Below are 17,535 nucleotides of genomic sequence, written 5' to 3'. Positions count from 1 at the left end.
TTTCCTTCATGATAAAAAAATATTTAAATATTCGTTTAAGAATGATTTAAAAAGTCATTTTCATCACTCTTTCGACTTTGGCAACATGAAAGACAACAAGAAATATAGGAAAATATAACTAAATACCTCCCTGTTTAATATTGTTTATGACCGCCTTTTTCCCATAGTGGCGTAATCTTGCGTAAATGTCCGCCGGATGTTGAAATTTCATTGAAAATTACAATATTTCACTACTATTATTTCATCATTTTCCTGTTAGATGGCTCTTTTCCCGTTAAAAAAAATCAGTTACAGTATGTATCAAAAGTTCATCGTCACCATCTAATACGAGTATGAAAAATTACTTTATTAAATCAAAAATCAATCAAAAACACATGCAAATGAATGATGTATGTATATTAAGGGATCATTGATGCAAAAAAGAACATTTTAACCATTTGAACCATTTAAGTTTTGATATCTTTCCACAAGTTATTTCGCCAATAACACTTGTTCCTTTTGCTGGCTCTTCGTTTTCCTCTTCGGCGACTTGGCGTGGAAATTCGAATCACTTTTCACCGCGAATAACTGATCGTTATTCCGCGAAAACCGGGCTGCGCAAACGGCTCAAAGGGTGGTGGCGCAGTGCGGCGTGTTTCACGCACGCCGCCGCCGATGCGCGAGGTCTCAAGTTCGACGCACGCCATCTGAATCTTCAGTCCGACTTCATTCATTCTGGCGGGCGGTTTGGCCGTTCCGTCTGTCCCTGTCTCGTTCGTTCGGTGCGGCGTTCTTTACCCCGGCACCGTTCTCTCTCTGTGTGTATGTGGATGTGTTTTTGTGCAGGGCAAAAGTGCTAGAGTTGCAGTTGCAATTGCAGCGTTGCAGTTGCTAGCAGCAGCAAGCGGTCCCGGCGGCGCTGCACAAGGTGATCAAATCGCGAAAGGTAAACGCAAAGCGCAGCAGCCTTTTTTTATTCTGCGAGGCCGGTTTGTCAGGTTTTCTGAAGAAAGTGATCCTACTCCGACTTATGCCTTATCGCGCGTAGTTCTAGGCGTGAAGTTTGTGACCCGTGCGATCCCATGTTTGTGTGTGCGTGTGCGTGTGCGTGCGTATTTGAAGAGAAGTTTGTGAGTGAGTGTGTTTGTATATGGTTAGATTCATGTTCAGTCGTGAATGGAATTGAGAAAAGCAAATCGCAGCATCCAAGAAATGCGTCCTGGCGGTGGGCGTTCGAGTGCGCGGGGCGTAATGCACGTCACAGTCATCGATGATCGCCTCGGATGTTTAGATTTAATGTGTTTTAGGGTTTGCCGGCCGGAGGGGTCGCCTTAAAAATAGCACCATCGTGAGGCAGGATAAAAATATCTCCCGGACCTTGCGACCCGTTCTCTAGTTGTGCTCCTGATCGCTCGGAGTGACTGATCGTGCAGTGTAATGGAGAACGAAAAATGATTATGCTGGGATGGAAAAGCCAACAATTACAGCTTCCGGTGGCAGGCGATGCATGACGATTACGCTCGATCGCGGTCCGGTTCTACAGTTGTGCATCGCACTGTGGCGCGTTGAACTGGAGAACGCGATCGGAGCATCGACGTCCTGCATCGTCGTCGTCGCCGTTCTGGCGTGGAGCTACAATTACAGTCGATTAACGATGCCTGTGGCCATCATCAACCGCCCCAAGCTGGCATTCTGCGCAGCCCCATTTGAGAGTGCATCAGAGTGTGGCAATCTCTGACGAGCGGACTCTGATCAACGAGCGAATGAATGAGGTTGATTTGGTTGTTCTTTCCACGCCGATCGGCCGCTCGCTGGACGTTATCGCAATCCCCTGCCTTAGAACCGAATTTTGATAGCCTCGCTGATCGCTGATCTTTGACCGGAAAAGTTCAACCGAGCGCGCCTAGCAGCAGCGGATCGGTGCCGATGGCCCCCCGGCCCAGACATCGGCTGATCGGCGGTTACATAACCGGAAAATGTGAAACCGCGTGCGCGGCGCCCAGATGCGACGCGCGTGCTTTTTTTTATTAGTAAACCGATCAGAGGCCTCCTATTTGAAGGCCACCGAACGAACGGTATGTGTGGGTCACGGGCTATCAGTCACTGGCAACCAGCGGCAGGTCCTAGAGGTGTCTGCCGCACGTTGACTTTCCCAATTTTCGCGCGTCGTACATCGTTAGAACGGATTTCCTTCTTCCTCTCGCTGCTGATTAGCACCGCCCGTGATTGGGGCGAGTGTTGTGTATTCAGTCGATTGCCGGAGGTGTTCTAAGTGGCAGTGACAACGACTAAGGTGCGCCCCCCGAGCGGAGTGAACCAGAAAAACAGATTTGAAATTCAAATTCACATCACGAAACGGTGTGAATGATGGTTTTGTGTTGTTTATAAAGGAACTCGTTTTGTTGTTGGTTCGAAGGAAACCAAAAAAGGCTGCCAACACAGGACCGTTCTAGAGAGCCGGCATCGGACACCTGTATAAACAACTCACATGTGAAATGATAGCACCACCACCGGTGGTCGTTATCTCTGTTTTTGAACTGCGATGCCCTCCCCCCCGGGGGCAACATAAGTATGGGTTCCAGAATCTGCCCTGCCTCGGTGTTGGAACGCTACTCTGGAACTCGTTCCATTCGTCAAAACAGGCTTCTTTGGCGCGTAACCGGTGCAGAACTGCATCCCGAAAAGGGGAGCCAACCAATAATCGAGCCTTCGCTTTCGCGAGTGCAGTTCGCGAAAGGCTGCCTTCACTCCATCACGTAGCCTGCGCGATCGACAGCGAAAACCCCACGGGACAGCATACAAGTTTGCTCCTCGAGTCATCGCTGCGCGGGCTCGCCATCTGTCAAGATATGGAAGATAACAACAATGCGCGCGCTCTGCGAAGAAGATAGGTCACAGATGTACGCGGGAGATACGGCCAGAGAATTGGACCAAAGCATGTGTTGCTGGCTGGCGCAACGCAAGTGACGCAAGATCGGCGGCGGGTTAACGCGGATCATTGACGTCCTCGTGATGGCGGCGCGTCGGTTATGACAGGTCGGCGCTTCGCGTCCGGTTTCGGTTCTACAGGGCCTCCTAAATTTAGACCTCCATTGCCGGTTCAAGTTCGCACCAAGTGCGGGTAATGGACTTTGGGCAGGATTGATGTCTGACACGCGGCCGCTCAAGGTGTGTCCTATTTTCCGTTCCGCACGGACAAACGCAACACCTCGATCACTCGACACCCCTCCGGGCGAAGATATTCTGTCTCTAGAATACGGCAAAAAGTCGTTAATGAACCCGCCGTTGCGCAACACGTTCTACGTAACCTTTGGACACAACGCATAACCACATCGATTTCGGGGCCGTTACGGGGTGCCCAGTTGCTGGTAACGCTTAAAATTGACGTCAATTAGGTCCGTTACTCCTATAGATGCACAATTTTTTGCCGGACGCCCGAAGGTCAGGCCCCGTATTTTTAGACACTTTTGGCCATCTGCTATCGAAAAACGAAGACGCCAACGGTACAGGTGCGTTATCTTGGGTGCGCCAGTTTCGAGTTCCTAGCTGCTGGTGGTCCTATGATCCTAATCGGTTGGTTGGCCACGGAAAGATAAAACCCCCGATTACTACCTTGCCGCGGGGGTTCGTCGGCCATAATTCCAGATAAATCTGGCTTTATCACAGGTCGCTTTCCTCGTTTTAATCACACGAACCGCCACGGATTGCCAAGTGACAGCTGCGGATGAACGGTATTTGCATTCGCGGATCCCCGTGTAAGCGGCCTCCCAAAGGGAGGTCAACGTTGTTTGGAAACACATCAGTCAAATACAGCTCCGTTTCGGTTGCCTTTGGCTGCAGTACCCTGGTATCAGATAAGGCTGATAAGGGCCCACCCTGAGCGGGTGGGTGAAATACTGCACCCCCCATCTTCGATCGCACAAACCGAGGTCGGCCGTGCTGGGATTCTTTGCGAAATCATTATCGCAGGTTCAAACTCCATCCCGGGCGGTCCACTCTATCGCGATCCTGACCTTTGAAGCCCTCTGGTTACTCCCAAAAAATTCACTTTCGTTTTCACGCCCGCTTCAGTGCTGGAGGCTCGAAACCAGTTCCCCGATATTGGGCGGATTTGGGGCTTCTTCGCGCGGAGCGAGTCGAAACGGACCTGAGCGGGTGCGTCGCACCCTCGCGATGTCGCATGCAAATCGCGATGTCAGAACCGGTTTGTGCAGATTCTTTTCGCTAATGCCATGCAACCGGTAGTTCAAGTTCAGTGCCGGTGTCTCTGGCGACAACTCTCGGGTACCGCTCCCAGTTGCCACCGAGTGTGGGCGCCGTCCCGGGACGGCGTTTTAACGGCGTGGAGCGTGAAGTTACGCCATCGGAGAGCCAGTAGAACCACATGACACTCTGTGGGCTGGGCGATAAGAAGCTACAAACCTCCACCACCTTATCGACAGAGCCCCGCCCCGAGGGAATGGATGGTTTTGCACTATCGGACAGAACGGAATCTGCGCGTGACGCAGGCGACTTTGTTTTGCGCCGTTGGCCATCGATGGCGCTCGGTGTTCGTCTCGTTCAGAGCAACGCAATAAAGTACTGCGAGACAGTGGCTGTAAATTCTGCCCGTTGAGAGGTCCGCCCGGCGAGGAGGCTGAATTGAAGGGAAGAACTTGTTCTTGGTACTCGAAGTAATGGAAGCGTAATTACATCTGCATCGTTAGCGCGGCGTATGACAGCATTCCTTCGCCCGCCATGAGTCGGCAATTCAGTGCCTTCAGCCAGTGTTGATAAGTGGCAGTGGTCCCATCGGTTTCTGTGCGAAAGACGTCAGTTTGAACCCTGATAGTGTACACCAAGTTGAGGGCAAAACTTGAATGGAGCGCCGAGAATTCTAAACGTTTAGGAGCCGCCCTTTGCTCGCAAGTTGCGGTGATTCCACCCGCCGTTATCTGCATCCCTAAACAAACTACGATTGAAAGTAATCTTCCTATATACCGAAGCGGTGAATGTTTGTGGCCAAAAGTATGTATACGATGCTCGGCTGATAACCGTGGGCAGACCGCTAATTGAGGCTCGCTCGGCAATACAAATACCTCATGACGTCACACCGATTCGCGGCGTAATCTTTCACCCAGCCCACTTCGATATGGAGTGCCATGGTTATCAATTAGTTACAATAAATGTCACATTCGTCACCATCTAGTGAGGTCGCTAACGTCAACACTTCCAGTCTGGTGTTTTAATTACTCGTTTTCTCTTGCAGAGTGACGTGAGCGGACATATGATCGCCTAGGCCCCAGGCCGAACCCCGTCCAAAATGGCTGATCAGAAGGAACTGCAGATGGAGGAAGCGGTTGCGCTGTACGTATCCAAATGGAGTGTGACTTAATTACGACCTCGAATTAATTGAACTTTCTCGTCTCGTCTTTTCCAGAGAGTCAGCGGCGGCACCGCGTGTCGGGTGCGGTAGGCGAACGACGAAATTCATAGGAGCCTACTGGCGGAGCATGGTGGTGATCGTGGCACCCCTGATCGCATGCCTCGTCTTTCTCATCGACACCACGCCGGCCTACCGGTGTATGTTCGTGGTGGTCTTGATGTCGCTGTACTGGGTTACGGAAGCGCTGCCCCTGCCCGTGACGTCCATGCTGCCGATCGTGCTGTTCCCGGTGCTGGGAGTCCTAGAAACCGATCGAACCTGCATGATGTACATGAAGGAGACGATGTTAATGTTTATCGGTGGTATCATTATTGCCCTGGCCGTCGAGTACTGCAATCTGCACAAACGGGTCGCCCTGAAGGTGATCTCGGTGATAGGATGCAGCCAGCGAAGGCTTAACTTTGGACTGACCGCCGTCACAATGTTCGTCTCGATGTGGATCTCGAACACGGCCGCCGTAGCGATGATGTGCCCAATCATGCAGGCCGTTCTGGAGGAACTGGAGTCGGTACGTAGCGCAGAGACGTGCAAACGAGGACGAGAAATAATATTCCTTTTTGCGCACCACATTCTTACAGCAAGGACTCTGCCAGATGTACGAACGGAGGAAGAAGACGGGCGAAGAGGAAGGCATGCTGGGCAAGGATAAGCTGGATGACGAGTGAGTGGAAACCGGAGCGTTGTTTCAATTCAGTTTCTAAACGTCGACCTTTTCCTCCTTCCTCCAGACCTCCTCGGCCGACAAAGACGACACTCTGCTACTTCCTGGGGGCAGCTACGCGTCCACGCTCGGCGGATGTGGTACGATCGTCGGTTCGGGAGTAAACCTCACGTTCAAGGGTATCTACGAGAGCCGATTCCCAACCGCACCGGGGATTGATTTCCCGAAGTTTATGTTCTACAACGTGCCCGGAATGCTGCTGTACACGTTCCTCACCTGGGTCTACCTTCAGTGGCTGTACATGGGCATGTTTAGGTAGGATCCGGATGCCGAAAAACCGCACACGGAAGAGCGAACTGGAATCACTGTTTTGCTTGTCCCGAACAGACCGAACAGCGAAGAAGCGAAGGCGGCCGATATCGGGCCCGAGGGAGAAGCGGTTGCGAAGCGGGTGATTGAGACCCGCTACAAGGAGCTGGGACCGATGACGTCGCACGAGAAGAGCGTGGCGTTTCTGTTCGTCGTGGCCGTCGTGCTGTTCTTCACTCGCGAGCCAGGCTTTATCACTGGCTGGGCGGATGTACTGCACACCGTGTAAGTCCCAAAACGACCGGAAGTTGCTTGACTGGAAGCACAATTAATACGTGACTTGTTCTGGCTTCTTGCAGTAAGATTAAGGATGCCACTCCGGCCATGTTTATCGTGATTGTGCTGTTCATGATCCCGGCCAACTGGCGGTGTTTAAAGTTCTGCCGCAGCAACCCAGGTAATCGCAGGAGTTCGCCAAGCGGATCGATCGGTCGACTAATTTGTTACTGTCCTTCCCAGGCCGACTCCCGACCGAGGCTACGTCCGGGCTGATCACGTGGAAGTTCATCAACCAGAAAGTTCCGTGGAGTCTAATCTTCCTGCTCGGTGGTGGCTTCGCGCTGGCCGAGGGTGGCCGCGTGTCCGGAATGTCCGCTCTCTTGGGACAATCGTTGGCCGGGCTGAAAACGCTCCCTCCACTGTTGCTACTGTTCGTCGTCTGTCTGACGGCCCAAACGCTCACAGAATTCACTTCGAACGTGGCCATCTGTAACGTGATTTTGCCCGTGCTGGCAGAAATGGTACGAATTCGCCGGCAAGACCGCCATTTTTTTTATTACATCGAATCTTTATTAGACATAAATGCTTGGTTACATAAGAGCATAAAGATATTCCACATTAGGATTGCAGCTATTTAATAAGTCTAAGGTATCAAAAAGATTCAAAAGAAAATGTTTCGATTTAAATCTATTTAAATTATATGTTATGCCACGTGGCATTGAGTCGTTTTATCCTACTTATAACTAACAACATCTTAAAATTAGTTAAATTTGAAAACTTCAGATAATTAACTCTCAAATTGTTGGGTGGATAGAATCATTACGTCTGTTGATTAAGACTTCTTTTAGTTTGTCAATTTCGAACGATAGTCTTTGCGCACCAGTAAGGTTTAGGACAAGATTCGTTGGTGTTCTCCAGTGTAAATTAAGGATCATTTTGAGAATTTTATTCAGTCGGATTTGTATTGGCTGCAAGTTAGTTTTGGAGCATTGTAACCACAGAGAACAAGCATAGACCGCCAGTTAAACCGCACCCTATTCTAACGCTTCCAATTCTTGCTTCTGCAGGCGATCGCGATCGAGATTCATCCGCTATATCTGATGTTCCCGGCCGCGATGTCGTGTAGCTTTGCGTTCCACATGCCCGTGGGAACGCCACCGAATGCGATCGTGGCCGGTGTCGGTAACATTGCGATCAAGGATATGGCCGTGGCCGGCATCGGTCCGTCGATATTCACGCTGCTCGTCATCTGGGCCAGCTTCCCGACGTGGGGCGCCGTCGTGTACCCGGAGCTGGCCACCTTCCCCGACTGGGCCCGGCCGGTCGTGCTGAACGCCACGCTAAACTAAGGTGTTTCGGAAGTACTTCAGTAGCAAAAAGTTAGAGGAGACAATTAGAAGTGTTACGTACCAAAAAGGTGTGTGTGTGCCAAACGTGCGGGGAGCGCCGATGTGGGGGAATGTGCATTTACAGACCGGACCGGATTTAATACTGCCGCCGTGTGGACGAGGATACTCCGTTTTAGTTTGCTACCTATCGGCGAGGAAAAGTACTTGAACTTTCGTGCGTGGTACTTATCACTTGGTACTTTGCATTAGCGTGTACAGTTTCATGTCGGTCTTCCATAGCGAAATTATTTCAGCAAAGCGCGAAAGGCGCAAGCCTTACCAAGGCGGTGACGCGCAGCCAGCGAACAACAAACGACCTTAGTGTTTAGTAGAGTAGAAACGAAACCATGCTGCGCTTCTTCGAGACGCGAGTGTCTAGACAAAACGACATGTTGATTATAAATATTTTGTCCCGAAGAAATAAAGAGAGAGAGGGGGAGAAAGCGATCGGAAACGCACACCGCTGACATTGCATGATGTGAGCAGAGTGTTGGAGTGCAGGAGAAGACATACGTACAATAAATATACAACGATTGTTTACGAATGTTTTGAAGTGAAGGCTTTGTTATGAAGAATCACGTCACACGGAACGACTGCCGAAGGTTACACCGCCATCGAACGTTCCGCCCAGTGTACCAGCGAGTGGTGTTATGCGAGTTCCGGTTAGCCCTTTTCAACATTTGGAAAAGGGTTCCCTATTCTAATCCCGGTAGGTACAAATTAGCGAGCCGAAGCACGTTCGCTTCTAATATTTTCAATCATTTTTCCCACATGATCCGTAGAACCTCTTGGGTGTTCGGGTCTGTTTGTGGTCAAAACAAGGTTGTAAATGGGCCCCGCAAAACGATAAACAACAACATTATTACATGAAAACAAAAACTATCCCGAATGACGACGAAGGCGAACGCGCCTTTGGCGTATGCAATCAGCGTGATCTGCGAGATCGATAGAAATAAATTATAATTTCCCTGCCTTTGAAAAACAAGGCGCGGGTTGTTTGGTAAATATGCTTGTCGTGTTAACACCCCTCGGCCTGCGTTATGCTCTCTCGGGGGTCGGGGTGTTGCTGTGTGCATTGCACAGCCATCATTGCGCTTTCTGACGATCGATACACAGCCGAACAAAATTACGGAACTAATTGCAAGTACCAACTCCTCCTCCAAAGGGGTTTGTCAAAAATATTCATAACCTCGTACGTATCGCACGAGCCGCTAGCGGCCGGCGAAGTTTACGTGCCTGAACTTAAACTTACATCAGCCGAGGTCAGGCCGCTGGATCAATGACGTTTAATGACCCGCGTAAACGTGTTTCCTGTTTTGACTCGGTTCCGATCGCAACGCGCGCTCGCTGATCCTCGTTGGTCGCGGTTGTCCTTTGCTGGCTGGCTCGGGTCGGGGCTGGAACCGCGTGCTAAAGTACCGTACTGGGCAACTAGACCGCGATGAACTTGACCACCGACGGGGGTCAAGGAAGCTGCCGAAATTCTGTGACATCATTACGACAAGCCGTCGAACTTGCGCACGTGCGATAACGCGATCGAGTGGTGGCGATTTGTCGCCTTGGGCAATCGACAGGAAACGCGCGACGATCCGAGTGTCCGTGGGTCGATCGGTAAGTTACTACTTCGATCGTGCTGGTAAATATAGAATAGGAAAGTGTACCTTTCGCTTAATCAATCGACGTCACAGTCGTTTCTCGCTGAGGACGCAACTTATCTGACATTCGAAACGATTGCGGAATGTGAACGGAGCCCCCGATGATACTGATTATCTTGCCAATCGAGCCAGATTGGACGGAACGAGCCGACTCCACTCCGGCTCTTAACCTTATAATAGTTTTCAAAATTAGGTCGATGAGCGATGGCGGTCACAGTGAGTTGCGCGATAAGGGGCTACCGTGGTCGCAGTGGACATCCCCACTATCCGGCGTGAACCCAACCCGCGTCACTGTTCGATCGGCCCTTCGAACACATTTGAACAGCTGTGGCTTGTGGCGCTCGACGCTCGGCTCGGTATCAGGAAGGATGCCTTTTAGCAAGACGCTCAGCACCGACACCGTTCATTCAGCTTCCGTCGGCTCGCAAGGAACCGTGTGTGGTTTAGGGGGGGACCGATCGAAGGTTGCGCTGCTGCTGTGAAAGAGAGACACCCGACGACGACACGGGCGGGTGAACGGGTGTCGGATTAGTGGCACAAATAGTTCCGGTCAGTGGCAACAATTTCGGGCGGGGTGGTAGGGACACCGACACCGCGTGTGATAAAAGAGCAATTCGAGCGCCGAGCGTAAAGTGCGCGTAACTGTTGCCGCGTGCCGCGGCCAAACACAGAACGCGGCCAGTTGCGGCACATCGGCGGACGGTGACGGATCGGATCACGCGCGCGCGCACTCTTGCGCCTAAAGGGATTCGGGGTGCACATCGGGGTCGGCTCGGCTTAATTGAACGATTGTGTGTGCGAACAGTTTCGGTGCTTTGTGTGTTTCCGCGGACGCTGAGCGATGTCGCAACCGACGGAGATGGCGGCGCGCAGCAAGGAGCTCCTGACGCTGCCGATCGAGCAGACGGCGTGAGTAGTGATCCCCGCGGGGAGGCGCAGTTCCGGAGATTCCTAATTGTGCCGATTGATCTCCGACAGGCCGGATCGACCACAGGGATGTTGCCGCCGGTGGTGGCTGTTTATGGGCGTGTACTGGAAGACGCTACTGGTGCTGGCGGTCCCATGTCTTGCCGGGGGTATCTTCCTGTACGACACGACACCCCCGTTCCGGTGTATGTATGTCGTCGCCGTGATGGCCGTATTTTGGATCACGGAAGCGCTTCCCCTGCCGATCACATCTATGCTGCCGATCGTGCTGTTCCCAATGATGGGCATCCTCGGAACGAATCAGACCTGTATGATGTACATGAAGGACACAATGATGATGTTCGTGGGGGGGATCGTGATGGCACTGGCGGTCGAGTACTGTAATCTGCACAAACGAGTCGCCCTGAAAGTGATCTCTGTGATCGGCTGCAGCCAACGGCGGCTAACGTTCGGACTGACCGCCGTTACGATGTTCGTCTCGATGTGGATCTCGAACACGGCCACGGTGGCGATGATGTGCCCGATCGTACAGGCGGTCCTCGAGGAGCTGGAAGCGGTAAGTAATGGGACCTCGGCAGAGATCGGAACGACCTTGTTGACGGCGAACCGTTACCCTTTCCAGCAAGGACTGTGCAAGATGTACGATAGGCCGAAATCGATCGAAAGTGCGGTCTCCGACGAAGACAGGTAAGAAGGCGGTCCGATGTCCCGGAGATCCTTGTCCCGGCCACTGTTGTCTGACACTTCTGGTCCGCGTTTTCCAGCACACCTCGGCCGACGAAGATCACCCTTTGCTACTACATCGGAACGGCCTACGCGGCGACCTGCGGTGGCTGCGGTACGATTGTAGGATCGGGAACGAACCTTACGCTGAAGGGCATCTACGAGAGCCGGTTCCCGGATGCTCCCGGGATCGATTTCCCGAAGTTTATGTTCTACAACGTGCCCGGAATGCTGGTGTACACGTTCTTCACCTGGCTGTACCTGCAGTGGCTGTTTATGGGACTTTTCAGACCGAAAAGCGAAGAAGCGAAGGCCGCCAACATTGGACCCGAGGGAGAAGCCGTGGCCAAGCGTGTCATCGAGCAACGGTACCGGGAGCTGGGGCCCATGTCTTCGCACGAAATCGGGGTCGCCTTTTTCTTCGTCCTATCCGTGGTGCTGTACTTCACCCGCGAGCCCGGCTTCGTAAGCGGTTGGGCGGACCTCATCCCTGGCATGTAAGTAACTTTTGAAGCATAGCGTGAATGGCAGAATAATTTACACCACCACCACGTGGTTCCCGCTTAGCAAAATCAAAGACGCCACTCCCGCCATTTTCATCGTCATCATGCTTTTTATCGTTCCCGCCGATTGGAGTTGTTTGTCGTTCTGCCGCAAGGGCGCTGGTGAGTTGCTTGAAAGCTTCCGCGTATGAGCTTTTCACCTCGCGTGCTTCCGAAATTCACCACTCGACCGGCTCGCTCTCTCGTTTTTCGTAGGCAAACTCCCCAAAAAACCGTCTTCCGGGCTGCTCACGTGGCGTTTCATTAACCAAAAAACGCCCTGGAGTTTACTGTTCCTGCTCGGAGGTGGCTTCGCCCTGGCTGAGGGTGGCCGGGTGTCCGGGATGTCTGCCCTCCTGGGCCAATCGTTGGCCGGGCTGAAGGTTCTACCACCGCTGCTGCTACTGTTCGTGCTCTGTATGGTCGGTGAGTTCCTGACGGAATTTACGTCAAACGTGGCCATCTGCAACGTGGTGCTGCCGGTGTTGGCCGAAGTGGTAAGGTTTGCTCCTCATATGGTACGAGTACGGCGCTAAACGACGGCACTTTGCTTCTGCAGGCGATCGCGATTGAAATTCATCCACTGTACCTGATGTTTCCGGTGGCGATGGTCTGTAGCTTCTCGTTCCATCTGCCCGTCGGGACACCGCCGAATGCGATCGTCGCGGGAGTGGGCAGCATTCGCATCAAGGACATGGCCGTGGCCGGTATCGGTCCGTCGGTGGTCACCCTGCTCGTCATGTGGGCCAGCTTCCCGACGTGGGGCGCGGTCATCTATCCGGAGCTGGCCACGTTCCCGGAGTGGGCTCGCCATCGAAACGATTCCTTGTATTGAGACGCTGTTGGAAATGTATTCCTTTAGGTTTTTTTATTTTTATCGCGCGTGCCATTCGATGTAAGCCATTGTTTTTTTACATTGTTGTAGTCATTAAGGCAGAGTTTAATAAAATTAACTTTATTTAACGAATGCCTGACGATGCCCTCTTGCAATGTGGAGCGTGCTGGAGTTTCTTCTTTAAAATGGCAATGATGTATAAATAGAAACAAATTGTACACAATACCAACGGCTGGGGCCATTCAGCTGGTAAATGAAACGGTTCCGTAAACATATTCGTCGAGAACGTGAATTCATTGCCAACCCAGGTTGCAACAATGTTGCCTGCTGCGCCCGTCTTATCTATCGATCATGGGCCCCTGATGAACGCCACGTGTCGGGGCGACTCATTTAGATTCCACCCACGTGGCGTCGGTCACGTTGTGGCGACTCAGGCACAGAAGTCACCTCCGTTGTAGCACGGCAGATTGCGTTTATCCTTTTCCGGTCGCTCGATCCCAACCTGGTTGCCGTCCTCGTCCACGCAGTAGCACTCGCCCCGCCGACAGGCCAAACTGCGGTAGTTACCGTTCGGGCAGCACTCCGGAACGTCTAGACTTTTGCTGTCCACCAGCAACTTCCGAGCCCTGGCACACTCTGTGGGAAAAATGTTGTTAGGAAGTCGCGCAGGGGGCCAAGATTGGGCGTACTTACTGCAGGTCATGGTGGCAGCCAGGCGCGTGTTCGCGGGCGCCTGGTAGTTCTCGATCATGGCCCCGTCCCGGTCCGAGCAGTACAGGAAGTGCCCGGCCGGGTGACGCTGGACGCGCTCGTAGTACCCATCCGGCTGGCAGATGTCCCGGTCGAACTCGAGCACGTTGTAATCGTTCGCCCGATACTCACTGATGTCGTACAGTTGGGTCAGTTTGACGTTCTCACAGTCCCGCAGGTAGGTGGTGTTTTCGTGGAGTCTCCTGTCGACTGAGAAGAGCCACGAATTACTAGGGCGTTCATTAAGTTTTAGCGTTCGATACCAGAGGGCGGTTATGTTGGTACACTCTTCATGTGAACATATGTGAAATTTCATTTAAATCCGTTACTTAATTTTGTTTTACAAGCCATTTAGTATCGACGTGTCACAGTATTTTTTTCAACGGAAAAAATCAGGTATCGTGCAGTGATCGAATTATTATTTTTGGAAGGTTTAAAAGCAAAGGACATTTACGAACGAATGTTAAAAGTCTATAAGGATTCTTCACCTTTAATTGGAAAATAAAAAGAGGCCTTTCTGAGTTAAAACGTGGTCGTACTAGCTTCAAGACGATCAATGTTAAAAACGCCAAAAAACAGAAACAATACCTCAAATCGTAAAAAAAAATACAGGATATCGTATTAGAATATCGTCGAATCACTGACAGAGATTTAGTATAAGACCTAGCCATCAGATTAAGCAGTATAACCAATTTTTTGAATGAAAATTTGGGTTTCAGAAAGCTGTTTGCAAAATGGGTGCCGCATTCGGTAAAAATGGATCAAAAACGCATTCGAATGCAAGATTCTCCTCAACATTTTGAGCTTTTTCGAAAGGATAAAGTGGATTTTGTGCATTAAATCATCACTGTGGATGAGACTCGGGTCTATCAATATGATTCTGAATTAAAACAAGAGGCTAAAGAGTTGTTTGAACCTGTTTCTTCGGCTCCGAAACGAATGGAATTTTGTTTTCGGATCACTCGCAAACTGGTAAAACAATAAATTTAGATTACAGTTGTAAACTATTAGACAAACTCACGGTGAAAATTCGTGAAAAAAGACCCGGTTTGAAGAAGAAACAAATCCTTTTTCATCAAGACATATCTTTGCGCCGTGCCACAAGAGCATTTTGAAAATGGCAAAAATCCTTGAACTTAAATTCGAATTGTTGAAGCATCCACCGTATTCAACAGATTTGGCCCCAAGCGACTTCCATCTGTTTTCAGACCATAAAAAAATCGTGCTCAGAAAGCGTTTTTCATTAAATGATGACGTCATAGCAGTCGCGGAAACTTATTTTGAAGACCTTCCGAAATCTCATCTTAGGGAAGTGTATTGAAGTTCAGGGAGACCATACTGAATAATAAAGTATGTTTCAAACCTTAAAAATGTGTCCTTCTTATGGACTTAATGAACTGAATGAACAACCTAGTAGGGTGTGTGGGACAAACAGGCTTCTACTACGACAAACACCCGCTACTACTTACAGCATGGTAGGGTCGAGAGACCCCTGGTAACATTGCGAAGGTCCGACGTAGGCTGACCGGTGTGCATGTCAACGCAGACACACATCTGATCGACGCACTGCAGCTGATCGAACGAGCCTTTCGAGTCGCACCGCGACGTTAGCACCGGGTACGGAGAGTTGAGCAGCTTGCGGGCTTTCCCGGCCAATCGGGAACACTCTGCAAAGTGGGAGACAGCCCCAATCATTAGCGTATCACCCCTTTAGCCCCTGAACCTCGAGCCCCTACCGCATCTCATCGATATCTGGATGTTGGCCGTGTGGACCGCCTCACCAAAGATGCGCTGTCCATCTTCATCGACGCAGTAGCACCTGGGAAGAGAGACAGAGCGACAGTGAGTGAGATGCCCTCGTGGCAGCCATTTGACACCCGCATACGTCTGTCCGGGGATGCATCGAACGGGCTGATAATTGCCGTCCGCATCGCACTCCGGGCGCTGCATTAGATGGCCGATCAGTCCTGCCTGGCGCTGATCGTCAAATTCCTTCTGAGCCGTGTAGCATTTGCTGGACTCCAACACTGTGCCGGGGAGAGGGAGTGAATGGGGATCAGTGGTTAAGTCTGGAGTGGCGCGCGCAGGATACGTACTCGGTTGACAGGTTGGATGCTCGTCCCCGTCCGCCACCTTGCAGTACAGTCCGGGACCGCAGATACCGGCCGGTACCGGAAATCCCAGCCCGCCCACGGAACAGTCGTCGCCGAGACGCAGGTTCTCGATGCACGTCCGGCAGCAGGAACACGGTGTGGCCGACGGGAAGATGATCCCGTTGTGGGTCGCATTCATCGCCCGGCAAGCGATCCGCAGCGGTTCACACTCGTTGTTCTCTCGGTAGTTCTGAGGGACAGGAAGTAGAACTGTTATCAGGGTCGGAAGTTGCAAAATGCGCGCTGATGGGCCCACATCACAAAAGTCCTCGGTGCAGACGTAGTTATTGGTGAGCTCCAGCTGGGCTCCGGTTCGAAGGACTCCGTGCGAGGCCAGCACCATCAGGCCGAAGAGTAGATTCATGGTGTGTTTTTGTGTCGCCCACGGGGATTGTAAAGTTGTGAATTATCCAGCTAGCGCAACACTTTCTCCACTGACGCGGTTTCACTGACAGTGACAGGCGTAATAAATCAACTTCGCGATGGAGCAATTACAAGCTGTAATCAGTGACAAGGTGTGGTGAGATAACGATAAGAGAGATCGACTACGATGTCGAGCTGGGCCATTGGACCATTTCTGTGGCGGTTCCAATTTACTGGCCACAGCAATTAAGAAACAGATAGGTTTCGGGTAAAATCAATGACGGCAATTCGCTACACGCCTTTCGTTTGTTTCAACCATTGATTTTAAATCACTCACTTGCGTAACTGAATCTTAAAATGTGAAAATTGAATATTTTCTTTGTTGATTTTGATTTTTGTTTTGCAGCCAGTTCACGTAATGTATGTACATTAAAAAAACTTGACTGCAAAAATGACTGCAAATATTAGCTTAAATAATGTATCTTTAATAGATACTGTTTACAGCTCTCTATAACCTGTATAATTTGTGTATTTTCCTTCGACTAACTATACAGCACAGTTGTAAATTAAATATAATCATTTCGTGATGTAATTGGAGGACTTGCGATGTTAGAAAATACATTAAACAAGATTCATTATGTAATTAACACATAATAAAATCAATTATTAGCAACAGTTTCAATTGCTGCTCACCGACTATCGATCAATTGCCAACATCGACTTTTTTTCTAAATTCAGCTTTGTGCAAAAATAAAAAATAACTGAACCGAATCGGTGAAACCAAAATTAACGTAACTAGCTGTTAGAGCATCAGCATTATAAATACCATGTATATTTTCAGCGGTCTTAGCTTGAATTTTCGCCTCTATCAAAGAAAAACTGTAAAATGTACCCAATTTTCTTTTTGGTGACTTCCATTGTTGACATAAACAAGTAACGCATCTTTTAAGGTGTGAATTAAATGCATATTGTGACTGTATCGTACACTGTCATGTAAAAAGCCGTTTTAAAGTTTCTTCAGAAAAATATTCTCGAATATTGTTTAAATATATCGTGATGTGAGTGCAATCCGCAATCCCAAACCTTTCAAAAATCATCGCATCGAACGACCCAAGTTTTATTCAATTTCCTAAGCGTTGGGGTCTTGACTCGATTCGTTTGCTTCGTCACATTCTGTTTATTTCTGTGTGCTGCTCTGGCGTGCATAGAAAAATCCAGGACGCCCACGGCTACGTGTGACGGCGAGATGCGGACAACATATCGCCCCCAATCGGAACATAACGGCCGGTCCCGGTTCGTTCGTGTCAACTGTCGGCGACGTGACACGCAATCGGCGGCCGCGGCGGCAGCCGGCTCAACAGGTCCGTTCGATGTTTGGCGGTGTAAACAAACAGGCCATGGGTCGCCTCCGGTTACCGCAAAGTTTCCCCGGGCAACGGCGTCTATCTCTAGGGAAACCGCTCGAAAGAAGCGAGAAGCCACCCAAAAGCTAACGCCACGCCAGTCGGCTGTGACGCGTCGAAACGGAACCAACACACCATTAACC

General features: G+C 50.6%; 2 protein-coding genes and 1 pseudogene across 2 annotated transcripts; 2 read left to right on the top strand and 1 right to left on the bottom strand.

Annotated features, from left to right (window-relative positions):
- The first annotated feature begins 726 nt into the window (after nt 1-726).
- LOC128277485 (protein I'm not dead yet-like) lies at nt 727-8,568 on the top strand (annotated as a pseudogene).
- A 1,582-nt stretch (nt 8,569-10,150) lies between these two features.
- On the top strand, nt 10,151-12,855 carry LOC128268872 (protein I'm not dead yet-like). Its single transcript, XM_053006159.1, has 7 exons — nt 10,151-10,605; nt 10,675-11,179; nt 11,246-11,310; nt 11,388-11,843; nt 11,914-12,011; nt 12,105-12,385; nt 12,448-12,855. The coding sequence occupies exons 1-7, from the start codon at nt 10,538-10,540 to the stop codon at nt 12,721-12,723; spliced, it is 1,749 nt and encodes a 582-aa protein (XP_052862119.1). The 5' UTR covers nt 10,151-10,537; the 3' UTR covers nt 12,724-12,855.
- On the bottom strand, nt 12,745-16,053 carry LOC128268873 (uncharacterized). Its single transcript, XM_053006160.1, has 7 exons — nt 15,883-16,053; nt 15,570-15,816; nt 15,359-15,500; nt 15,210-15,292; nt 14,943-15,140; nt 13,417-13,683; nt 12,745-13,359 (listed from the first exon to the last, which is right to left on the bottom strand). Exons 1-7 carry the CDS (start codon nt 15,988-15,990, stop codon nt 13,154-13,156), a joined length of 1,251 nt encoding a protein of 416 aa, XP_052862120.1. The 5' UTR covers nt 15,991-16,053; the 3' UTR covers nt 12,745-13,153.
- Nucleotides 16,054-17,535: the final 1,482 nt, after the last annotated feature.

The sequence above is a fragment of the Anopheles cruzii genome, chromosome 2 (assembly GCF_943734635.1).
Source record: "Anopheles cruzii chromosome 2, idAnoCruzAS_RS32_06, whole genome shotgun sequence".
Lineage (NCBI taxonomy): Eukaryota > Metazoa > Arthropoda > Insecta > Diptera > Culicidae > Anopheles > Anopheles cruzii.
Note: the sequence above shows the minus strand (reverse complement) of the source record. Positions and strands in the feature narration are given on the sequence as shown.